Source organism: Cryptomeria japonica, chromosome 7 (genome assembly GCF_030272615.1).
Source record: "Cryptomeria japonica chromosome 7, Sugi_1.0, whole genome shotgun sequence".
NCBI lineage: Eukaryota > Viridiplantae > Streptophyta > Pinopsida > Cupressales > Cupressaceae > Cryptomeria > Cryptomeria japonica.
The window spans coordinates 278,605,178-278,632,216 of NC_081411.1; the positions used below are offsets into that span (position 1 = coordinate 278,605,178).

General features: G+C 33.8%; 1 protein-coding gene across 1 annotated transcript; it reads right to left on the reverse strand.

Annotated features, from left to right (window-relative positions):
* Window positions 1–1,446: 1,446 nt before the first annotated feature.
* Window positions 1,447–4,949, reverse strand: LOC131856671 (replication protein A 70 kDa DNA-binding subunit A-like). Its single transcript, XM_059208534.1, has 3 exons — window positions 4,744–4,949; window positions 1,850–2,691; window positions 1,447–1,742 (listed from the first exon to the last, which is right to left on the reverse strand). Exons 1-3 carry the CDS (start codon window positions 4,947–4,949, stop codon window positions 1,447–1,449), a joined length of 1,344 nt encoding a protein of 447 aa, XP_059064517.1.
* Window positions 4,950–27,039: the final 22,090 nt, after the last annotated feature.

The window sequence follows — 27,039 nt, forward strand, 5'->3', positions numbered from 1 at the left end:
TTTATACATATATATAGATATATATACAAATATGCACATGTACAAATATATATATATATATATATATATATATATATATGCACAAATAGAAATACATATGTATGTGTATATATGTATAAATTTTCTATATATATTTATTTAGAGATACTTATATATATGAACATATCTTTATATTGTATTTTTTATATAGAAATATAGACAAGTATGTTTATATCATATAAAAAGAGTGTAATCAAAGATAAAAATGCAAGCAAAGACATGAATAGGAAAGTGTGTTGACTTTATAGAAGGATCATAATCAAAGAACTAATTGAATAAAAAATTGCAATGTATGAAAGGAATAGAAAACTGCAATGTTAGTGTTTCTTAAATATGAACAGTCAGCACTTATATATGAAAGAAATCTAAAGGAAACCAAATTTATTTTGGAAGGTAAGTAACCAACATACATGAGTATGCAGTCTCTATATAGGAATATACATAAGCATGTTTACATCATAGATGAAGACATCAATTAAAGCTAAGAATGCAAGGAAAGAAAGGTATAGAAAAGTGTGGTAACTTTGTAGAAGCATCATAGTTGAAGAAAGTAATTGATGGAAAATCATTAATGTATGAAAGGAATAGAAAACTACAATTTTTAGATAAATGTAAATATGTAATTCTACACCAAAATATGAACAATAAGTACTTATTTATGGGAGGAATCTCAAGGAAATCAAAATTACTCTACACCAAAATATGAACAGTAAGTATTTATATACGGGAGAAATCTCAAGGATATCAAATTTATTCTGCAAGGCAATTTACCAGCATAGATGAGTATGCAGTTAAACATATTGTTCAATGCAGCGGTGATTACTTCTAGAAGAGTTTTAAACCTTTTATAGCTAGTTGTCTATATACATATAAATTTATCTATATGCAGAGATACACATTCTTAGTGTTGAATATGCGATTGCAGATGTAAATATTGACTTGCGTGTATGCATTTTTAAATATGTAAACATAGATGGATATTATAGATAGGAATTTTCTGTTATAATATCTATGCATACATAAATGGACTAATTTTAATTGTAATATGATGTGCAAAACTAATAAGCATGACAACAGGAAAGTTTATGTGATAAGGAAGGAATTGCAAAGAAATAACAGTGAAATTTTAATGCAAGCAGTTATATATGTAAGAAAATATATATAGAGAGAGAGAGGTACTTGTCTATCGATAGAAATTAATCATGCATATTTGTAAGTACAATTATTTCAACATACAAAGAAAGGTCTGCATAATGTAGGATTGAAAGGAAAAGCGATAAGGTTATTAAGACATCCAAATGTAGAGTTATGTATAGGATTGTACTAATATAAAATATGTAAAATTTGGAATGTAATAAGTGTTTTATGAACCGAAAGCATTATAATTAGGAAGGATGCCTAGTATAGCTAAGCCTGTGTAGAGAGGCGAGCAATCTCTGCAAGTAACCCATCACACTCAGTTTTATAATCAACAGAGCATATTTTGTTGATTGTAACCTTTATCTTAGGTTCAGAGTTGTATGTGTCAGTAGAAACCAGCATAGTGAATGAGTAACGATGTGAAATAAGTGTATTAAGGATATAGAAATGTGTTTGTTCCATTGTGGCATCATTTTGCAGTGCGCAAAGCTCTTTTGTAGTTTTCTTTATCAATTGAGTTCCAACCTCATCAAAAACAGTTTCCCAAATAGTTCCTATTGCATCTTTTAGTTTCATTGGTAAAAGGTAACTATAATTGCATTCTACCATGGTAATTTCACATCTAGGACAAAAACATGAATCATCAACCTATTGAGTGCATTTTTTTTACAAGGTTTTCCATTTACTTTCAGTGGACAAGCTGCGTAATAGAAAGTTTTATCTGTTACGTTCACAAATCTCAGAACAACAAGTAAAGTGGTTTGAATTGTTTCTGGTTTGACAGTCATACGTTCATGAATTGATGAAATAGTCATCCTAGTGTATTTACCATCAATGTGAGTAAATCCTGCAGAGAGATCCTGAGTATGCAATGAAATATTTCCTCTTAACATTAGGGGTTCTGCCTCTGGGAAAGTAGGATTAATATTTAATGTTGTTGCAGATGTCATGTTAACAACCTTCCCATTAAAATACCCCACACGACCCTTACATAAAACAAGTATAAGAACACATTCAAGGGTTAACATATTTTTGAAATCTTGTCCTCTTTGTTCTGATGGTGGACCCCATAGATTGACATCAATTGTTGAGCCACAGAGATCATTAATTCTAACAACTTGCTTATTTGTTTCACTGCCATCTTTCCCATGGATTAGAATGATATCTCCAATATGTACAACAACACCAATGATATCAACTAATGTATTATTAGTTAGTTGAACCACTTCCCTAATAGGGATGAAAGGGGAGTGGACTTGACCTGGTTCATCATCATGGGTGCAGCATTTTAATATGGAAGCATCAGATAGGATGATCTCTAAATGCATGTTCAATTTATTGTATCTTGTGTTTGCCTCCTTAATGGACCCTTTAGAAATGACATAGTTAGCACCTACCTCCACACGATCAGAATGTAGTTGAGCTATTTCGTCAAAACATGTAACTCTAACTTCACAACCCTCAGTGTTGATAATTTCAAAACTAAAAACATGGCCATTCTTAGCAGCTATACTGTATGACCGTATTGGTCGTTTATCAATAAATTTGTCTTTGATTGTCCATTTGTTTTGGTACGGATTTAAAATTTTGATTGGGCTTATATTTTCTGAGGTTGCACTTTGTGGGGATGGTAATGCAGCAACAAACTAAAGGAAACATTTAGAGGATGATGGTGTTTGTTGGCTCATAATTTCTAGTTGTTGTTCTTTGAACAGGCATGCTGATTTACCAAAGAATCGACAATCACTTTGTTTGACTTGTAAACTAAGTATTATAATAGTCCTGTAAAATGAAAATACTTTTCTTTAAGTTTCTATGGATTGTACTTGGAAATGATTAAATAGAAAAGAAGGATATTGTATTTAATAAACATAGTATCTTTCCTACCTTGTGTTCCATATATATTTGCAAGTATAAGTCGACAACACAACTATTGAGCCTATTTTTAGAGCATCTGAATCTATCAAATTGACATACTTAGAAGGTAAAATTGCTAACTACATGTATGTGCCATTAGACAACACTAGTTTATATATGTCTGTGTCATCTTTGGTACCCCGCATTTTCTGAAATGATAAAACTTGGAGTAATGTTGAAGGAAGCTCATCCCCAACATTGATAGATTGAATTGCACATGGGATGGGGGCATACTCTTGGGCAATTTCATACAAAAAAATAATATCAATATTGAGGACTTAATGTGAAGGGCTACAAGGACATATATATGATCATTCCTTAACATATAGTTTATTGTTTTGGAGTGTATGCAATTAAAGAATCTAAATTACAAAATGCTTAACTATATTTGTGTATGTTAGAAAAAAGGGTGCATGTCAAAATGGAAGGGATGGAATAAAAAAAAGATATATTATGAAAGTAATGACAACAAAGTTGTGTTTTTGAAAAGGTACGATGTATTAGCTTACCGAAGTATCCATTGCAGATTGTTGTACAGATTGAGAGGTGATTGACACAGATGATATTTTGGATTGAGATCTTTAAATTTGAGAGGAATGGCAGCACTAAATGTATATGCTAGTACATGTTATTAACAAATAATTTTTTTTTGTACGTATAAGTTTAATTTATTGGAAGAATATAATATTGTACATATTATCCTCAAAAAAAGCTATTGACACGTAAAGATATGTTCATAAATGAAAAACTCAATGAGTTGGAAATTTTTTTGCATCTTTGGAAAAAATTATAGAAAAGGAGGCAATCATATTTGCAGGGAACAGAGATGTACATTTCAAGAGAAGGATAATTTACCTGTTTCTTAGAGTAGAAATGATTTCAGATTCAGTCTGATGAAAGAGTCTTGTCGTTTGGATTGGTATATTGCCTTGTAGAATAAAGTTGATTTTGATCCTATTATGATGTTTAAAATATTCTATTAGAAGTCATTGAACGACATAATGGATTGAGAAATTTTGTGCCGAGGATAAGTACCTAACTAAATCCTAGTGAATAGGAAAGTTGTAGACCAAAAATAATGCATAATTTGTAGTTTGTTATTTTTTTATTTTTTATTTTCTCAATTAGATGATATAGATTCTGAAATACAATAAAGAACTTTGTTGATTGCATGTGAGGTTTCATACAGTTGTATTTTTATCAACTATAAATATTATCCGACTATAATTTTAACACGACTTTTACTGTTTGGAATGTGAAGGGGCATCGTAAATTCGAATACACATATGAATGCATTTAGGTATTCATCAGGATGGAACAGGAGGAAACTAAAAAAAATTAACATAAACAAAAGCAAAACTGAATCAACATTTTGGGGCATGGATATTTCTATTATATTCCTTGTAATAGGGATACGAATACAAAAAATCAAAGTTCCAATTTATGATTGACACATATAACAATCATGTATGAAGATTACAAATATTACTTTGAATCTCAAAATATAATCAAAAGATGAGTTAAACCGATGAAAGAATAACTAATTAAACACAGGCAATATCTACCTAGGCAACCCATCCAAGTTGGTTATCATTCTACTTAAGGATCTTGTCTCCTAGCACAAAAAAACCTAGTGGATCTATTAACTATTCAACAGTTGGTATAGGAAGAGGGCATAATTCCATACTGGGAATGGTGGAAACAAGTGTGGCAGGAATAGGAGGAGGGTTTCTTGATTGCTTGGCCATTTTATGTTCATGCTGATGAATCAGCTTTCTCAGGTTCTCCTTTATCTTGTTGCTCTCTTGCAACAGCTTCACAATGACACTGTTAATGTCCTCTATTTCTTTCATTGCTCTATGCATTGAAAAAAAATAATTGAATTAATGTGGCTCTATTTTGTGAGAACCAACAAATGAAAATAAATAATTAAAAAATTTAATATAAGAGAAAAACCCAGCCAATGTGAAAGAAAATCAAAACATTGTTGGAAAATGCAAGAAAATAATTTATTGACTGGTTACAAGAACCATTAAGTGAAAACGTAAACAATTGAAAACTTGCAGGCTAGGAAGAATCCAGATGAAAATAAGAACCGAAAGAAAAAGAGAAGAAAATTATACATATGAATTTCATTTAATAAATTATACATTTCCTTTACATTTCAAAAAAAGTGAAATTAGAGATTATCATCACATTCAATAAATTACAAACTCGGTTAATATTACAGAAGGAAATGTCACCTAGCTAGTCAAAAAAATGTACGTTGATGACCTTGAGACAACCTATTGTATGTGACCTAAATGATGCATCTCAACAAAGGTCATTTTGCAATAAAAAATTCACTAAACAGACAGTTAAACACAACAAATGGGAAAGGAAACCATAATAAATATAAAATTGAATAATTATCAATAATTGTTAAAAAATTGATTGTACAAGTTATCACATAATGAGTGTTTGTTTTATAATGACTACTTACTATATCCTTTTATGTTTTTTTTACAATCTTAAGTGCTGGTTTGGTTTATTGATTGTTAACTATGTAATTTTTTTAATATTCATTGCAAGAATTCAGTTACTCTTTGTAAACCTTAATCAATTGAAAACTTGCACAATAAATCAACTCAGGACAACATAAAAGAATATTGCAGATTCAGATTAACCAGTTTTCATCGGTCATCAATTACTAATGGTAACCACCAAACAATTGAATTGTTCCAAAGCAAAAGCAATTGATGGAAAACACACAACAAAATAACAAATTAGGCTTAGGCACTGTGTATTCCCTTTCTTTTGGCGATTCCAATGTTTTTCGAGATTTGTGCAGTACACATGACACAGTCTAAGCAAACATTCACTTGCCCACGTGCCCTCCCCCTCAACACATGAAGACCGCTAGGAAAAGCTGTCGACTGCCAGCAACTAAGCACGGTGAAATGTCTTACACTCTGGTGGGCAAAAGCCCTCATTAAAAGCCTATTCCTTCCATACATAAATATGGCCAGAACATAATTATAGAGGGCCATATGAGGTTCATGATCAATAACAAATTTACCTAGATAAATGTATTGTATAAATCTTTATAGAGGGTCATATGAGGTTCATGATCAATAACAAAGTTAGCTAGATAAATGTATTGTATAAATCTGCAGGGTTGTGGCTAACTTTATTATTGATCATGAACCAAGTATGGCCCTCTATAATTATCTTTCTATGTATGTGTGTATGGATTGAAGTTACTATTGCCTATCGAAAGTAGATCGACAGGGCACTGCAACATTGTACTTTTCAATTGTTGTGCTGTAGTGCTAGGGTTTTGTGTTATCTGTTATTCTTTGCAAGGTAAGATTATTTTGGCTTTATTGCGGTTAGTTTTTCCCTATTTTTGTTTACTAATCTCCTTGTCATTGTCTTTCCTTTGCAGGTTGGAGTGCTTTTAAATTTTAGGGTTCTGTGGTGGTTGACGTCCAACAGTTTAATGATGTTAATTTGTAGGGTTGTGGCATAGTGTAGGGCCATTACAACAGCATAAAACGCTCTATGATCACGAACCTCATATGGCCCTCTATAACTATCTTTCTAATTAGTTGACATATTTTGATAGACAAAACTAGACTGAGGAAATTAACTAAAATTTTAAAATATATACTTACAGTTTACTTTCACAACATACATGTCCTAAATCTAAGATCTAAAGCCTTTTAAACAAATACCAAATCGCAGAAGGAAAAATAAGAAATGGATTTTTTACTTGTTTTTTTAAACTGTTGAACCTCATATAATATATTATCTGCCTAACTTTATTATTGACCATGAACCTCATATGGCCCTCTATAATTGTGTTTATAATTAGTTGACATATTTTGATAGACAAAACCAAACTGAAGAAATTAACTAAAAATTTATTTTTCCCCTATTTTTGTTTGCTAATCTTCTTGTCATTGTCTTTCCTTTGCAGGTTGCCAATGCTTTTAGCTTTTAGGGCTTTGTGGTGGTTGACGTCTGACATATTAATGTCGTTAATCTGTAGGGTTGTGGCATAGTGTAGGGCCATTACAGCAGTATAAAACTCTGTATGATTATCAGTATATTATCTGACTAACTTTGTTATTGATCATGAACTTCGTATGGCCCTCTATAACTATCTTTCTAATTAGTTGACATATTTTGATAGACAAAACCAAACTGAGGGAATTGACTAAAATTTTAAAATATATACTTATAGTTTACTTTCACAACATATAGGCCCTAAATCTAAGATCTAAATCCTTTTAAACAAATACCAAATCGCATAAGGAAAAATAAGAAATGGACTTTTTACTTGTTTTTTTAAACCGTTGAACCTCATCTGGTATATTATCGGCCTAACTATGTTATTGACCATGAACCTCATATGGCCCTCTATAATTGTGTTTCTAATTAGTTGACATATTTTGATACACAAAACCAGACTGAAGAAATTAACTAAAAATTTAGTTTTGCCTTGTTTTGGTTTTCTAATCTTCTTGTCATTATCTTTCCTTTGCAGGTTGCCAGTGCTTTTAGCTTTTAGGGTTCTGTGGTGGTTGACATCCAATAATTTAATGTCGTTAATCTGTAGGGTTGTGGCATAGTGTAGGGCCATTACAACAGTATAAAACTCTCTATGATTATCAATATATTATCTGACTAACTTTGTTATTGATCATGAACCTCGTATGGTTCTCTATAACTATCTTTCTAATTAGTTGACATATTTTGATAGACAAAACCAAACTAAGGGAATTAACTAAAATTTTAAAATATATAATTACAGTTTACTTTCACAATATACAGACCCTAAATCTAAGATCTAAAGCCTTTTAAACAAATACCAAATCGCAAAAGGAAAAATAAGAAATGGATTTTTTACTTGTTTTTTTAATTTGTTGAACCTCATATGGTATATTATCTGCCTACCTTTGTTATTGACCATGAAACTCATATGGCCCTCTATAATTATGTCCAGGCTAAAGAAATTAACTAAAAATTTAAAATATAGGAAAAATAAGAAATGTTTTTTTTAACTTCTTTTTTTAAACCGTTGAACCTCATATGGCATTATATAATTATCTTTCTAATTAGTTGACTTATTTTGATAGACAAAACCAGACTGACCAAATTAACTAAAAACTTTAAATATATACTTAAAGTTTACTTTCACAACATATAGGCCCTAAATCTAAGATCTAAAGCCTTTTAAACAAATACCAAATCGCAGAAGGAAAAATAAGAAATGGATTTTTTACTTCTTTTTTTAAACTGTTGTTGACATATTTTGATAGATAGAAGTAGGGTGAGAAAATTCACTAAAGATTTAAAATATATACTTACAGTTTACTTTCAGAACATGAAGATTTTAAAACTTACCTAGGATTTTTTCTAGAAATTTGAGATTCACAAACTAGTGCTTAGAATTTTGCAAGGCAACCACCATGAATTCCTAAACCTGCAATCAATCTCAACATACAAAGCAAAAAAAGAGTTAAGATGAGAGTTAAGGTCGGGAAACAAAATCTGAGGAACTTTGCAAAAAGAGAAACCCTAATCACCTAAACACCTGCACATTAATGGGTTGCAAACCTTACCACTATGCCACAACCTTGGAGATTAATGACGTAAAACAATTGCACGTCAACCATGATAGAACCCTAAAAGCTAAAACCACTCACAACCTGAAAAGGAAAGACAATGACAAGGAGATTAGCAAAGAAAAAAAAAAAAACTCAAACAGTAATAAAACCCAAAGAAACTTACCTTGCAGAGTAACACACTTCACGACAACAAAGTGACAGATCACACAAAACCCTAGCACTACGCCACAACCTTGCAGATTACGACATTAAATTGGTGGATGTCAACCACCACAAAACTCTAAAGATAAAAGCACTGGCAACCTGCAAAGGAAAGACAATGACGAGGAGATTAGCAATAAAAAACAAGGAAATCTAACTACAATAAAACCAAAACTTTACCTTGCAGAGAATAACAGATAACAGAAAACCCTAGCACTATGCCACAACCTTGCAGATTAATGGTATTAAATTGTTGGATGTCGACCAACACCGAACCCTAAAAGCTAAAAGCACTCCCAACTTGCAAATGAAAGACAATGACAAGAAATTAACAAACAAAAAAGAGGTCAAAACTAAGCGGAATAAAACAAATAGAACCTTACCTTGCAGAGAATAACAAATGATGCAAAAACCCTAACAAGCTGATAAATTGCAAAGGAACAAGAATCCACGGAAAAACTCAAGGAGATGACAGTTCATGGTAAACCCTAAAGAGGCGATAACTTACAGAGCAAAAAAATTGACAAAATAAAGATAACGAAAAATCAAATTAGGGTTAGGCGGTGACTATCCCTTTCTTTTGGCGATCACAAAGAGTTCGAGATTCATGCAATACACACAACACGACTAAGAAAACATTCACTTGCCCACGTGCCCTCGCCCACAAAATGTGATGACCGTCAAGAAAAGTTGCCGACTGACGAAGGCAAACTGCTAAAAGAAACATTCACTTGCCCACGTGTGCTCGCCGCCAACACGTCACCACCACTGGGAAAATAACTGGCAACCACTAGAAACTAAGCGGGATATAATTTTTTACACTTCGGCGGGCAAAAGCCCCCACTAAAAGCCTATCGACTTAATAATAAATAAAGTAAGGGCTGTAATGATTTAAATTTATCAGTGTTTCATACAGTAAATAAGAAAAGAATAGAAGGAAATGTTTTGAAGAAAGGAAAATATTTATATATTAATTTAATCTTATTTTTTCGAATGAAATAAGGTGATCAACAAATACATCTTGGGTTAGACATCATATGTAAGCAATACTCTAGATGGAGAATAGAAAGGATTGGTGGCATTTAGTTTCAATGTTTGCTGAGGATTAAAAGTAGTCAGGTCAAATCTATTTACAAAATTATTATTTATATTACATTAGGGGAAGAACACTAGTTACCGTTCATATTCCAATAGCCTTTCACTCCTTGCAAATCAACCCTCTAATTACTAGCTTAAAAAAATTAAAAAATAAATAACAAAAATCTCATTAATAAATTACACATGTACCAATAGCTTGCTCATTTTTTAGCTTTTTTGGACCATAATTGGCCCATTTGTGCACTTTTATTGGTACCCATAGCACACAATTACTAGGGCATTTATGCATAAGTATTGGCAATTTTAAGTGCATGGTTTTTTTATCAAGATAAAGAGGATTTGAGCGGACCAGAAACCCCATACAACACGTTTTAAAGGGACTTGAACCCCTTGTATTTTTCATGGATCCAAAACCACCAAAGGGATGCTGCAAAAGGATACAACAAAGACAAATAACAACATAGCCACATACACAAATAATGGATCAAGCATTACAATATTTGTGGCAAAAAAGATGCACAAACCAGAGCAGCCACAACCAAACCAACACCAACTCATTATTGGGGCATCTTTAAACATGTATCAAGTGACACTTTGAAAAGTATACTTTTTGATCCTTACGCATATAACGTATCCCACCGTGTGCATCGTTACTACCTAGAAGCCAAAACAATAGCTATAAGCAATTAAGTTGCATGCGGAGACAACCCAAAAGAATCTTCAAAATCCGATATATCATTTGGAATCTATGGGTGTATGAAGTTAGCCATAACGACTACTGATATGCTTCCCCTAGCTTCAATAATTATTTTTTACTATTGAAAAATTCATAAGCTCAAAAAAAAATTATAATGTTGTATTAAATTAAAGAAGTTATTGAAATGGAATATAGATACTTACAATAAGTAAGCATCATGTTGTGCATTAACTAGGTAAAAAAAACTTACTTAATTGTTTTTTATTTTAATAAAGTAAACAAATTAAATAAAATTAAAATGATCTAATTGATTGAAAGGTAATTAAATTCTTTATTTGAACATAGCTTATATGAGGAGCATAAGTAGTTTAAGTTATAGAGCTGCAAAATTCATTTTTGTAAGTGTGTGTCCATACATTACTTATGTAATTAATAAATAATCTTGACCTTTAATACAACAATCCAATTTATCATCTTGAGATAGTTTAATGTATATACTTTGATGAGGGGTTAGTTAACAAAAATAAAGTGTCACATTAATATTCAAGGCTGGGGGAGAAAACCACCATGTAACTATGTCTCGATGCAAGAAACCTAACATGCCCTCAAGAGGTGAATTGAAACATAAGTAATCTTGGTTAGATGATGTTTAAATTGCTTTTAGATTGATTAACACATGAAATATTTAATACTCAACCATCTAAACATCTAATGTTTGTGGAGGAAATCATTAACCACTAAAGCAATCAAAACAAATTTTAAGTTCTTGATTTTCAATTAGTTTTAAGATAGTTGATATCTTGATTTTACATGTAAATTATGAAATGCTAATAGTTTATACTATCAATTCAAATGAGTAAATTAAAAGTCAAACTATTCCTTATAATAATTATTATAGAAATATCACCTCCATCATTATTATATAATACTGAAAAAAATATGACAATTTTTTTCAAGAAAATGTTTGGTGATAAAAAATTGAGTATACAAATCCTTATTATTACATACTAAAATTATGAACTTTGATTTAATTGTATCTTAAAAATATTTGATGTCTTCTTGATTGTATCATTAATAATAAATTTTATATTTTGACAATATATACATATTACTAAGAATAATAATATTGAATTAAATAAAAACTCATGATCTAATGAGAATTTTTCATTATTCATGAGAAGGTGAGAAGGTAACATGTCTAGCCCCTTTGGAAAAAATCACCACTTCCAAATTTTAGTAACCAGTTTTTAATTTTTAAGTGTATTTTTTTTTATCTCAAAATGTTATTGAATTATTATATCACCAAAGAATTCATAAAGGAATTTATTTAATTCACATGGAATAATCACAACTTACTAGCTTTATATATAACAATAGGAAAATCTTAAATACTGAGTGCTACAAATAGTTAGCTTATTAGTTTAACACATCACACATGTTTCACCTAGATTAAATAACATAAATTACCCAAATCAAATATATCCACTAGTGTAAAGCATTCTTACACACTAAATTGAAATATTAAACATATCTATATAATTAGATAAAGTATGCCATATAAAATTAACCCACATGCAGTATATATATACAAATTAACATGTTGTGACCATTATATTCAACTATTAATCAATAAATTCTATCATAATTAAATATAATATAATGATGTGTAACTAAATGACATTTAAATACCAATCAACTAAGACCATATAATTAATAAAAATAGTTAAAATAATTAAATTATATTCAACCTCTTCATCTTTATATCTTGTCAAAATGTGTGAGAATGTGTGAGATGGTAAGCTATAGATGTATCTACATGCCACTACAAAAATTGGAACCACCCATTCTAGGCATAGTTGATTCCATCTTGGTAGAACACATCTTTTGTATGCAATGTACTTGTGTAAAATAGTCTTTTAGGTTAATATTAAGTGACAATTTCATAGTTCAATTATAACCAATAAAATTAAAAAAGATATCCAAATAGTTGAAAATTTGGAATGAGATCCTAGATACTTATTTAAAAATCATTATGAATTAATAAAATAAAATTTTATTTTCTTTTGAAATGTTAATGCAATTCAGTAGTATAACACTTTGATTTTCATGACAAGTTTAGAGATTCCTATCAGATTGTATGGAATTTGTGCAAAAATTTAATTTTTTTTATACACAAGGATTTGGGTATATTCGGCATTATCTTATATCACCAACCATTTATGTTCAAGTTATTCACACTTATGATGAAATAATGGTGAGGACCAAATACAAGATTTATTCCCTCTTAAAATGTTGAAAGAGTATGATGTAGACTCATATGCTTAGAATGATCTATATATTTGTCTAGTTGATAACTATATAGTCATCGTCATGCATTCTTTGCATACACATGGTACCAAAATATAAAAGAAATTCTCAACTAGGACCTTAGAGGTACTCACAATGATCATATTCCTATATATGCATGCTCCTCCTCAACCCCTTACTATTTCTCTTGCTTCCATTTTCACCTAGGAACTAGTGTCTCATTGACAACCTTTTAGTGATTCCATTTCCTTCTCTACCAACTCTCTATAATTTAGAATTTTAGATTTTCTTTTTTGTTTGTTATCTTGGCTTTAATGATTATAAATATTTTATCTCCTCACTAGGCTCTCTCACCACTATGAATATATGCAATTTCTTATATTTTTATAATAAATATATTTTGGTATAGGTGATCACTCTTTTATAAACAATTATAAAAACATTATTGCTAATGACATGCAACTTTTTTATTATGTTACGAGACATGATTTACATTTGAAAATGATCAAAACTATTTCTTATGACATTGAGATTTACGTTTTGTATTTATTTTGTTTTGCCATAGAAAAATAATATAGATATTTCTAGGATGCAACAAATTGCTTTTAAACTAGTTCTCTAAATATCATTTTCACCACATTTCTCTCTTTTATATTAGAAAAATAAATAAAGAAACATGGTCAATTGAATACAAATGCTTTTTCCAATGATTAGTGTGTAAGGTCTGGAAATATACTTCAAAAGTGAACCTGGAAGATTGAATAATTTTGACAAATAACTAGAGAAGCCTACAGAATACTCCAAAAGTTACCAATGAAACAAATAAAGGATTTAAAACTTATAACATTATACCTTCACTTACTACCCCATTGTGTCCTATCACCATTTGAACTTGGTTGTAGATTGGTAGGAATGTGAGAGAAAAAGGGGGAAGATGTTCCTCCTACACATGCAGGATGGAGGAAAGGGTGGAAGAGGAGTCCAAGTGGAAAGATGCTCATCTTGACTAAAGATGAAGACTCCAAGAATATCTATACACTCATGAGGGAGATTTTGAATAGAAACAACATGTAAACATATGCATACTTCATGGGCTTCAATGTAGATCCTTATTCTCTTGTTTAGACCAATACATCACAATATATTATTAACAATATATTATTAAAGGCATACACATCATGATCTTTATTCTCAATTGATGGGATGTATTTGTATAATTTATGTTTAAATATTAATGAAATGGGACCTATTCCCACTAGTAGCATTTTGCAAAAAGTATATATGAAAATTTTGGAAAGAATTTATAAGTAACATTGATAAGTCAAACATTTAAAAAGTTGAAAATATCAATATGTGACTACTCATTTGACTACTTGGAAAAAAATTATGTACTCAATAAATTCCCCGAACGGGATGGCCTAAGGTGGGATCCACTTACAAACGCCGCTTCTGTTAAGCCCATTTCGATGGCCCATGTGATTCACATTTACACTTTGCTTACCACTTGTATTAGTGTGTGGAATGCAAATTATTTGGTCGTAAATTTATCTCTTGACATTGTCGGCCACTTTCTTGGGGACATTAACTTTAATAAAGCTAAAGAGTTTTGTTTTTCGTGGAGTGCAACCTATTTTTTTCTAGATGGGTCATTTTGTGAGTTGGATAGCTATTTTCATTAGGTAAATGGCTGCAATAAAGAGTAAATGGTATATTTATTAAAAGAATAAACAGGCCATTCTGTTAGTTGGATAGTCATTTTGGTCATATCAGGCTTCCGTCAATACATTTTCTTTTCCATTCAAAAAACTATAATTACTCTGCTGATGCTAAAAATTACTCTAGTAATGCTAACAATGTTGTAAATATTAAAAAAGACAATTTTCAATTCCACTACAAAACAAAAGTTAGGGGAAGAGTTTTAGTAGTCATTATAGTTAATTTTGCGTACTTACAGACTTTAAAAGGTATATTAGATTTTGAAGATTTTTAATAATCATTATAGTTAATGCTTGTGTACAAATGGATGACTATTGATACATATGAAATTTATTAATAGATTTTTAGTTATCATTTTTTAATTTCTTTAAAATGAATGATTGAAAAATTAAATGAATAAAGAATTAACAATCATTAGAACTGCCTTGATAGACTACAAGAGCTTCGATCTGCAACGTTAATGGCAGGACCTTGATTTCCCTTTTGTCTCTTGTGCCTTGATCCCTATCATTTCCTTGGGATCTTGTTTCTTTCCCCTCCTTGAGGGTGGGGGTTTATAATGTTTAAGGTTGGGGAAGGGGCCCAACTGGACTCACATACTTTGGAACCACGCGTTGGTTCCTCTCTTGTGGAAGATCCTCTGGTGGCAGATTCTTCCTGTCGCATCTTTGTGCCTTAGTACCATCATGATATCTTTGTTGAACTTGAATTGAGGTCGTATGTTGATAAACTAAAAGGTGAAAGTCCCACCAAAATGGTGATTCACCCTGAAGGACCTTCCCCTCTGACTAAGTGTGTTGTTAGTGAAAATAAAGTTGAAGTACTAGATGTTTTAGTCAACAATGCTATTTTAGAACTAAGCCTTTCCTTGGTGGGGAATTTTGTGGCTTTTGGACCCACTCTGGAATTGGTGAAGAAATGGGTGTCCTCTAACTGGAAGTTAAAGGGGAGTGTCTCTTCTAGTGCCATGGCTAATGGATTGTTCCTCTTTAGCTTTACAAGTCAAGCTCACCTGGCCCATGTTCTCATGGAGGGTCCCTGGGTCTTTGGATCATCAAACTACCTCTCGCTATGTAAATGGAAACCAAATATTGACCCTTGGTCTGATATGTGTGCTATGGCTCCAACCTGGATCCACCTAGCGGGACTCCCTCTGGAATATTGAAATATTGAGATTCTGAAAGGGATTGTGAACTTGTTTGGTATGTATTTGTACATTGATAGTATTACAAAAAGTAAGTCAAGGCTTTTGTTTGCTCGAGTTTGTGTCTGATAACTCAATGATGAACCACTAGTACCAAACCAGTACTGAGAGGGGGGGGTGAATCAGTACAGACACAAATATAGTCCAAAACCGGTTTGATAGCAAACACTCACAATGATTGATAAATAGAGATACCGGTAAAATAGAGTGCAACCAGTAGCATCCAGTATAGCTCAATCAGTCATGAACTGGTCACTTACTAAGCTTTTCTCTTAGCTCAATACCATATTATCATAATATTCTCATGCATGAACTAGTAGACTTAACCATCAAATCTTCACAACAGTGAGTTCAATATGTTTTATAGACAGGCATAAAACATAGAAACTTCATGTGCATAACAGATAAAACAAATCATCACAAGACAAAAGCATTTCACATGACACACATATTTTTCACGTGGAAACCCAACTGGGAAAAACCACGGTGGGGATGAATACCCACAAGCTGCTTTTTGAACTCTTTAGAAGTCCACTCTGTTAGGAGCCTTGTCCGGTTAAGAACATTACAATAGGTTCTGGTAGGAACCGATCCTGTTAGGGATCACCCGGTTAAGGGTTAAACCTGGTAGGGTCACCTTGTTAGAGGATTTTAAGAATTCAATAGCTAAAAGGATCTCCTAAGCTTCTCTAGCTTCTCAAAACTCATTAGCTTTGAGTTACCCAGTTAAGGGATTTACAGCAAGCTGGTTAAGACCACCCGATTTAAGGGATTTTGAATCAAGCTAGTTAAGGCTACCCTGTTAGGGGATTTTACAACTGTTGAAGTGGTTAGAGATCAATAGGTATTACAATGATCTGTTAACAACACTTAATACTAATACAGATCCGTTTAGGCTCCTCTTTTCCTTCTGCACATACACTTTGCAGGTATCTCTTCTCTCCTATGGTCTGGCAAGAATCTTGTATCACTTTCATTAGATACACACTCACAAATTTTGCCAACAACTTCAGACAAAAACCTAACATCGACCTTATAAGGAACATACAAGTCGGTAGCACAAACCTTAAACCCTAAACCTGTTAGGTTGAGCAATTCAAACGGTTCGATCCTGACTGTTGAAACATACTGCATTAAATGCACCAGTCTTGAGTTGATCTCAAGACATTCTCCATCGTCCATTATCCACCGTTTTCATGGCAACTGATAACCCATCACGCGTTATCACCATTTGACAGACTTTGCACATTCTTGAGGTAGATAGGAATAGTCTTCTTCATGCAAGATCCTTCACGCACACAGAGCTTACGTGGCAACATGATCTGTCCTCCATCATACTGCTAACTCATCACACAAAGATCACCGATTGAGTCACACAGACTTGAGATACTCCAACCGGAAACCCCGAAGTGGAAGTTGCCTTACCAACCAGTAGTCATATAGTGCTTTATGTGCCAGTTCCCATAATTGCATGTCGGTTCACTTTGAACAAATGTGCCGCTTCACTTTGGCATATACCGGTTCACACATATGCCGGTATCTCTTTCTTCACTTATCTCATGTGCCGATTCACACTATGTCTCATATTGACATCAATGACAACATACAATATCATTATGTCTTCATGCCAGTTTACATAAGGCTCATGTCAGTTCACATAATGCCAACAGTGTCAATGTGGCCATTAATACGGTCTTACCCACCAAAATTACTCTATAGTCTAGAGTTGGGTCTTGGGTTCAACAAATAGAATATGAGAATACAAAGGCTTTCTATCAAAATTGTGGAAGATATGGTCATTTGAGTATGTCTTGCAATAGAAACACTACCAGAAAATAACAATTGACCTCTAACGCTGAGAAGACCCACCAGATGGAGGACAAGAATATGAAGGAACCTCCTCGAGCTAATAATGATCCAAAGGGAGTCTCCTCTCTGGGTGAAGCCCCTCAAAATTTGAATGTTTCCTCATGAGAGGACATTATGGCTACTCCATTCAAAGATAAGAGGAAGAGTGTGGATGACCTTTCAACTTCTACATCTGGTGTTGAGTTGCCTAGGATGTGTCCTTCTATCCCCTTGGAAGAACCTAAGAGTTTGATTCCCTCAACTGCTAGTGAGATTATTGTAGACTTGAATCAAAAGGAATGCAAGGAACAGAGTAAAAGAGAAAGAAAGCAAAATGAAACCTTTCTCAAGGAAAATGTACCCCCTATCTCTTCTGATTCAAATGTGGAAGTGAGGAATACTTTGATGGCGACTCCCAAAAAAATGTTTAATGGAGGTTTTGGTAATCTAAAAGAAAACCTATAGATGTTGGGTTTTTCTACTACTCTTCCACCAACTAAGACAAAACTCTGGTTTGAGGAGGATGAAAAAGAATACAAAGGATGGGAACTAGTGCCTATCAAGAAGAAGAAGACAAAGAAGAAGAAAGCTAATGTGGGAGGCAACTCCAAAACAGGCCGCCCTACCAACAAAGAATCTAGACAAAAGGATGTGGATCAGGACGTAGCAATAGGAAAGCAATTAACCTTGGATGAAATTCCAGAAAATAAGAAAAAGAGAAATTAACCCAAAGCATTGGGGTTTATTCCCTATTTAGGTGAGTAGGGTTCTCAACATTTATATCTCTATTATTATCTTTTGGAATGTTAGGGGCCTTAACAACCCTTTAAAACAACATATGCTAAAATGAATAAGGACAATTTTCAAAAAGCCATTAACTTTTTTTGGTCCTCGACTCACTTCTTGAATAGTGACTCTAATGGTGCCCCGGGGGGGATTGCTACCCTATGGAACCCTAATCTGTTTGAAGAAACTTTGGTTTCTTCTGAAAAAAATCACTTATTGTTAAACTGAAAAACATTAAGTCAAATTTACAATGGCTTTTGGTTAATGTTTATACCCCAAATGTCTGCAATATTAGAGCCAACTTATGGAGATCCATAAATTTATAGATTGAAAGTAGAGCTGATGAGTTATGGATGATTGTTGGAGACTTCAACTCTCCCCTCTTCCCCTCAGAGAAAACTGGTGGTAATGAAGAATTTTTGGATAGTATGAATGAGCTGGTTGATTTCATCTCTTCCTATGGGCTCTTGGACATCCCTCTTAATGGGTCTAAATTTACCTGGACCAACAAAAGGAAAGGGGTCCATTTGATTCAGGTGAGACTAGACCGGGTGAGGATTTCCTCTAATTGGAACTATCTTGATTCTTTCTATCTCTGGTCTTCTCCTCGCTCGGGATCTAACTACAATGCTATTCTCCTAAGATTGGATGAGCGTGGGATTAGAAAGACTTATCCTTTTAGGTATGAGTTGATGTGGGCTCAACATGCATATTTCATAAGTCTTGTTGAAGAATGGTGGAATACTCCTGTGGTGGGTACCCCAATGTTTAAAATTACCCAAAAACTCAAGATCCTCAAAGATAAAGAAGGGTTGGAATAGGTATTCCTTTGGTAATATCTTTGAGCAAAAGAAGCACATAATCAATAATCTATAGGTTATCCAATTGAGAATTGAAGAACAAAAAGTTATGGAGGAAGAATCCAAGGAGGAATTAGACCTAAGAAATTAGTGGCTTGCTCTCAATAGAAAAGAAGAATTGTTCTGGAAATAGAAATCGAGGCTTGAATGGCTAAATAAAGGGGATAAGAATACAAAGTTTTTCCATTTGTCCACTTTGAAACATAGAAGTCAAAATAAAATAAGATATATTCTAAGAGAAGATGGTACTAAGGTGGATGATGAAGATGATATTGCTTCCCTCTTCATTGATTCTTTTAATCTAAGTCAACTCTCGACTCAAAGTATGAGTAGTAATATGAACAATATGCTAGATGTTATACCTAAAGTCATTGAAGACTCAGATATCTTGGACCTTAATAAAATAATAACCATGTAGGAGGTGAAGGCGACTCTCTTCTCTTTCTCTCCTAATAAGGCCCTGGGCTCAGATGGATTTCTACCTGCTTTCTTTCAAGACTTTTGGGATATAGTTGGGAGTGACTTAGTCAATGCCATCAGAGACTTCTTCAAAATAGGTAACCTCCTTAAATAGCTAAATGCAAGCTCTGTTGCTATAATTCCAAAGAATGACAATATTGTTTCCACTAAAGATTTTAGGCCTATTAGTTTATGTAATACGATTTACAAAATTATTTCCAAAACTAGGGTCAATATGTTAAAACCTCTGCTTGATAAAATGATCTCCAAACATCAAAAAGGTTTTGTGGAAGGAAGACATATTTTAGATGTGGTCATTGTGGCTCATGAGCTTGTTCATTCCATGGATAGTAGTAAGAAACCTTTGATGGCTTTAAAACTAGACATTTCTAAGGCCTATGATAGAGTGTCCTAGGAATTTCTCTTTGATGTTCTAAAGAGATTTGTGTTGAAGGGAAAATTCGTAGACCTGATCGAGCAATGTGTTTGCACCCCTACATTCTCAATCCTCATTAATGGTTGTCCCTAGGGATACTTTTCTTCTGGTAAAGGGATTCGTCAAGGTGAACCCCTCTCCCCCTATCTTTTCATTATTGTTCCTGAAGTGTTAGGAAGAAATATTGAAAAACTAAGATATGAGGGTGTTCTAAAAGGTTTCAAAGTTGCTTCTTCTCTAAACCCTACTACCCATCAACAATTTGTTGATGATACCATCATCTTTAGTGAAGCTTATATTTCAAAAGCAAAGCAATGGAAAAAGACCCTGGACAAATATGCTAACATCTTAGGCCAGCATATCAACATTGTTAAGAGTAAACTACTTTTTCTAAATATCAAACCCACCCTCCAACTCAAAATTTGCTCCATTCTTGGTTGTCAAATTGCCACCCTTCCAGAATCTTATCTCGGGTTTCCCCTTGTTTCCAAAGGTCCTAATTTGAAATTTTGAAATGGTTTGCTTGAAAGATTTCAAAAGAAGTTAGCTCACTGGAAAGAAAAACTTCTTAGCTTAGCAGGAAAGATACAATTGGTTAAATATTGCCTTCAAAATATGTCCATTTACTACTTATATATGTTCAAGATACTTGGGCTGGTTGCTGAAAAACTTGAGAAGATCCAAAGGAGGTTCCTATGGTCTAGTATGGAAGAAAAAATTAGACTCTCCTTGATCTCTTGGGATATAGTCTGTAAACCTTGGAATTGCAGAGGACGAGGCATGAGAAAGATTAAATCTTTAAATAAAGCTCTCATTTCTAAAATCGGTTGGCAATTTACTAAGGACCATAAAGACTTGACTTAAATTTTGAAAGCCAAATAATTATAGTGTAACCAGGAGGATACATTCTTCAACCAAAAAGAGCTACCCATTGGTTCTTCTATTTGGAATAGTGTGGTTAAAATCAGACACGACATCAAAAGAAATGACAAGATGATTATAGGCAATAGAAGTGTAGCGTCCTAAAATTGCGACACTTGCAATTTCGACTGCATTTGGGTCTTCACGATGGCAACGCAACACCGAACCTGAATGGAGACCCCGAAACTTGTTCATGACATCAAAAACTGCATTTTTCAGCACCCTGGCCTGATCCTCCTTGCACCCTGCTGTCCCTGGAGGTGGGACCATGGCGCCCAGCGCCTTGGTCCTTCAGGACTAGGGCGCCCAACGCCCTGGTCCCCCAGGACCATGGCACCCAGCGCCTTGGTCCTTAAGGACTACGACGCCCAACGCCCTGGTCCCCCAGGACCATGGCGCCCAGCGCCCTGGTCCCTGGCCCTATTTTTGGGCCCGGTCTCTTTTGGGTCTCGGGTCTTTATGTTTGCAAATTGGAAAATAATCTTTCCTGGTCGACCTAAGGTCGGAAAAATCAGTCTATCAACCCTAATTGACAAGTATATAAACTACATTTCCTCTCCCATTTTTGGTAAGATGGAAAAAAGGTGGAAACAACATTCAAGCATTTAAGCATTCAAGCATTCCTTCAAGCAATTGAGCATTCTAAGTCTCCATTCAAGGCTAAGTGTTGCATTCAAGACAAGGATTCAACCATTGAAGAGGAGATCACATACAACATACAACATACAACAACATTTACACCTTCGCATGTAAGAATACAAACATTCTTACAACAAGGTATCAAGTACTTGTTTACATTACAATCATTTACATTTACAGCATTCTCATTTCTTGGTTAATTCCAAAACTGGGGTTTGACCTAAGGGCAAACCCCTAATCCCTAACCCCCCAATCGTCCTCTCTTTTTTGTGTGTAGGTTGCAAGTACGCGGCTGTAATTGAAGATCTGGAATCCTTATGCAGAGACGAACAAATCCCCCTTCATTTCGCGGATTTTTCGGAGGACTGTGTGCACGCCGGGCACCATCATCCCATCAACTTTCGCTCAAATTTGCAAGACAGCATCGTCTCGACATTTTACTGCTAATTCCAGGTCCGCAACTTCATCCTATATTCCTATCTCTATTTATAAGTGAATCTTTCTCACTTTTTAGGCATTCCTAGCTTAATCCTTCTATCTACATTCTTTACAAAAGAGGGTAGCCTTGTTGTCTTAACCCTTGAAACTCATTTAGAATCCAATCTTGCATTGTGTGGGATTGGATCTTGTGGGTTTCAACCCCTCTTTTGAATGTAAAGTCTCCCCTAAGTGAAAACCGTCAACCCTAGTGACCCCCTTTCTCTCTCTTTGGAGTGGTGGGGGGAACACTTAGGGTTCGCTCGCGATTTTCCGCTTTACATTTTGGTGAAGCTGACGTGAACATCCTTTCTGATTATTCATGGTTAGATCTGAAAATTGGATGCCTTGATTACATTTCCATGTTTGATCTTTTGCAAATTTTAGAGGTTAATTACATGAAAACCCTAAATTTTCTTTTTAGTAATTGATCTTGTGAAATGTTTAATTGTTAATGCTTGTTTCAGATCTACCCTTCTACTGCAAATTATCAAATCATATCTGTGCTTTAATTTTGAAAATTAAGTGGTTAAGTGTCAAAACCCTAATTTTTAAAACCCTCTTGATTCAACCTTTGACTGATAATTTCACTGATCAAAACATCTCCAAATCGGCTGTAACTTTGGATTCTGCAACAAAATCATAATATCTTTCATCCCTAAAAATTTGGAAAAAAGTTGCGAGGACCATGTGCACCCCGAGCGCCATCGTCCCCGACATTTTTTCTGAAATTTCGGGAGCTAGATCTTACTGTATTTTTCTGCTAAAATCCAGAATTTTGGCTGATTTTATCAATTACAACACTTTCAAAATTAAAGTCAAAGTTGGTCTAGTGATTGCTTGGATTAAGGCTTCTAATCATTCAAAAATTGTTGAAACTGAAATTCATGTCAAAATTGTGTTTCTTACTATCCTAAATCTGAAAAGTGTGTTGGTATTCATTCGAAATTTCAGTGCTTTATTCAAATTTTTGCAATTTGTGACTTTTGAAATTAAGTGTTTAATTACAACAACTTTGATTTCCGCTTTCAAAATTGAATTTTGCGTGAAATTGAGTCAACTTTTAAATTTCAAAACCTGCATTGCTTTCAGTATTCCCTATAAAATCATAAAATCCAAAATTTTAGTTTCCCTCTCTTTTTCAAAATTCAAATTTTGCATTTTTTCGACAATCTTGGTAGGGTTCAATTTTGAGATTGCAACTTTAATTTGGCCTATCTACAGATCATAAAATCACTCAATTTTTTCAGATTAGCTCTAAAATCATCATAACTTTCATCCCTGAAAATTTCAAAAAAAGTTGCGAGGACCGTGTGCACTCCGTTTGCCATGGTCCCAGACATTTTTTCCGAAATTTTGGGAGATTGTCCTGATTGCATTTAACAGCTTAAATCTAGGAGATTGGCTGATTTTACTGAAATTTGCTACCTCTAAAATTCAAAATCTTCTCTCTCTCTTTAGTGCATGAGTTTTACAACAATAAGCCCTACTTACACTATTCCCGTTAGACGAAGCCTTAGAATTAAGTCTTTCCGAGGTTTAATTACCGAGGAGATGGAACCTAATTTGAATAGCCTTTTTAATGAGGACATGGGTAATTCCTCTAATCCTCCTAATGATGAAGAAGCTCTCCATGAGGTTTCTGTAGAACAACTTTCAAAATTGGATAACCAATTTGATGATTTTCAGCAATGGATGTCTCAAGAGTATCCCGATAGCCAAGCTCTTCCTTTAATTGAGGGTCTAAAATGTATGGTTCAAAATGATAAGAATGGAATCGATATTTTGCGTAGTATTGCACACATTGTGGATTCGAATGTGATGCCTATGAAGAGTTGTGCTAAAACTTTGGGTTATACACAACCCCCTACTCAAGTCAATCATTCTATCCCTTTGACAACTTCTATTGCTAGTATACCTACTTTCACATCAAACATAATGACTACTTCAATACAAGACATTCCACCTATGATCACCAGTCATGGGGGCAATCCTTCTTCTTCAATTAACCCTCTTCCTTCATTTAATCTGACTTCTTCATTCATTCCTTCAATAAGTGTTCCTATTACATCTCCACAAATGAACCTAGCGCAAGGGGGCAATTCATTTAATCATTCCATTCCTCCTTGTAGTGTTCCTCCTTTCCAATCATCTCCTATGACTAACTATCATAGTGTCCCGCCACCTTACTCTCAATCAACACCTTCTTTCAATAACATAATACCTCCATCACAATCTAACATGTCTAATATGAGCTCTTCGACTGAAGCGACCATTAACAATCTTGCACAAACTGTCTCTTCTTTACAGCAACAAATTGCCTCTATGAATCAATCTAAGTTTAGTGTGCCCACATTTGATGTTGCGAGCCCACTTTCTCTTGACATTGTTCGAGCTATCCCTCCTAAACATGTTGAAATCCCGCATTTGGAGCTTTATAATGGTAAAGGTGATCCTCTAACACATGTTAAGACTTTTCAAACAATATGTACCGATTTTGCTTATGACCAAAGGTTGCTTGCAAAACTATTTACTAGAACATTAAGAGATAAAGCCCTACAATGGTATTGCTCGTTGCCTCCTTATTCTATTACTTCTTTCGAACAACTTGCAAATGCTTTCATTCAACAATTTCAAAACAATATAAGTCCTAAAGTTACTTTGATTGATTTAATGCATTGTAAACAAGGTGTTAAAGAAAAAGTGACTGATTTCATTGGTAGATATAAACATTTGTATGCTCAAATTTCTTTTCCAGTGCCTGAAAATGATATTCAAAGAATCTTTATTTCTAATTTACAAAAAGATATTCGTGACAAACTTATGTTTTCTGAGTTTACTTCTTTCCAACAGTTGTGTGCAACTCTTCACAATTATCAACTGACTGTGAGTCAAATGGAACAAGCAAATCCTATGGCTCCGAATGATAAGGGTGATAGTAGTCAACAACCATTTGGGAAGTTTAAACCGAACAGAGAGTCCATTAAGTTCAATGAAAACATCATCAACAACAATGTGAATGCAGCATCAGGTGTGCCTCCTATTTCTAAGTTTTTCAAGAAAGAAAGAAAGTTTACTCCTCTGAATGAATCATTGCATAGTATTATGAATAAGTTACTGGAACAAAATGTGCTTACTCTCCCTCCTATAAAGCAAATCAATCCTACAAAGATTAATTCACCCTATTTTGATAACAAATCTTTTTGTCAATTTCATCGTCAACCTGGACATGATACTGAAAAATGTTTTGCTTTAAAGGGTAAAATTCAAGATTTGATTGATAATAATACTATCTCTGTTTCGGGAGTGAATGATAAAGGCAACACATTTGTAGCTCCTCCTAACCAAAATCTTAAGATTTTTACTGATCCATTACCTTCTCATACCTCTAATGTGATTGAGACTAATGATTCCTCTTTCTCATCTGATGGTCTTGTGTCTATGACTCCGAATGTGATTAACTTTGGAGAGCAGCAGAAAAACCCTAAAGAACCTTCCATCACATTTGATTCTAGTGAAACTATCAGGGCACTTGATGGTCCTTTATACATAGTTGCAAAAGTCAAGAATACACCTTGCCGTGGAGTGCTTATTGATCCTTCGTGCATGGTTAATGTTATTACTGAAGAATTTCTTTTTACTTTGCAATTGAATCAAGTGATCTATGACAAAACAGATGTGATTGTGAAATTATTTGATGCATTTTCTTCTCCTGCAATTGGTTCTATTACATTACCTATTGAAGTCCATAACAAATCCCTTGATGTGAACTTTGCTATTATTCCTTCATCCGAACAATTTCGTGTGAAGCTTGGCTATCCTTGGCTATCTTCCATGAAAGCTATTGCTTCTCCTATTCACAAGTGTTTGAAATTTCCCCATAATGGTGAAGTTGTTACTGTCAATCATAGTCTCTTTAAACCAGCTGAAAGAACTTCTAGCGTTCCTATTGATTATTTTTGGCCTAAACAATTCCAATCTCTTCCTCCGCGAAGTGATCATCTTTTCAAATCTTATCAAAAGTGGAAAACAGATATGATCCTATCTCTCAGTGAACCTAGAACACCCAAACTTGATATTCCTATCATTCTTGAGAAGGAAGTTCTTCCTTTGAAAGATAAAACTAATGTCTTTCCTCAAGAAGATTCCCAATCCATTCCTATGGATGTGACTATGTCTATGTCTAATAAACTTTCTAAAAGTAGGCCTATACCTCCTCGTCATGATGGACTTGGTCTCCTTCCTAAACCAAATATTCCTCCTTTATACGGAGCAGTTCCTCCTCCTTCCTTTTATAAAGAGAAGAGACCCTCCTCTTCTCCTATTATCCAGCCTAAGAGACCACAACCTAAACACCCAAATAATAAGGATGAGAACATTCCTCCTCCTCAATCTTCTCCACTTCCTACTAAGACTAGACGAAATCGTTCTGCACGTGAACGCTGACGAAAGCGTCGTCTTAGAGCTCAAGCAACTGCTTCTCAAACTTTGCAATCTCCAAAAACACCTTCAACAAGCATTATTCCATCTTCTCCAAAATCTCCTAAACATAAGATGCATGATGGTCTTGATCCTGTGCGAGTTAAAGATCCTATTTTTATAAATCTTGATGATGATATAGATGAAAATGTTACTTCTCTTGCTTCTGATAATGAATATAAATTTGTTGATATTGATAA

Excerpts from the sequence above, each read along its gene's own strand:
- LOC131856671 (XM_059208534.1), bottom strand. The coding sequence starts at position 4,949 with ATGAAAGAAATAGAGGACATTAACAGTGTCATTGTGAAGCTGTTGCAA. Across the intron at positions 2,692-4,743 it reads CCTATACCAACTGTTGAATA|TATAGCTGCTAAGAATGGCC; the intron begins GTTAATAGATCC and ends ACGGTCATACAG. Across the intron at positions 1,743-1,849 it reads GAAAGTAAATGGAAAACCTT|ATGCAATAGGAACTATTTGG; the intron begins GTAAAAAAAATG and ends TGAAACTAAAAG.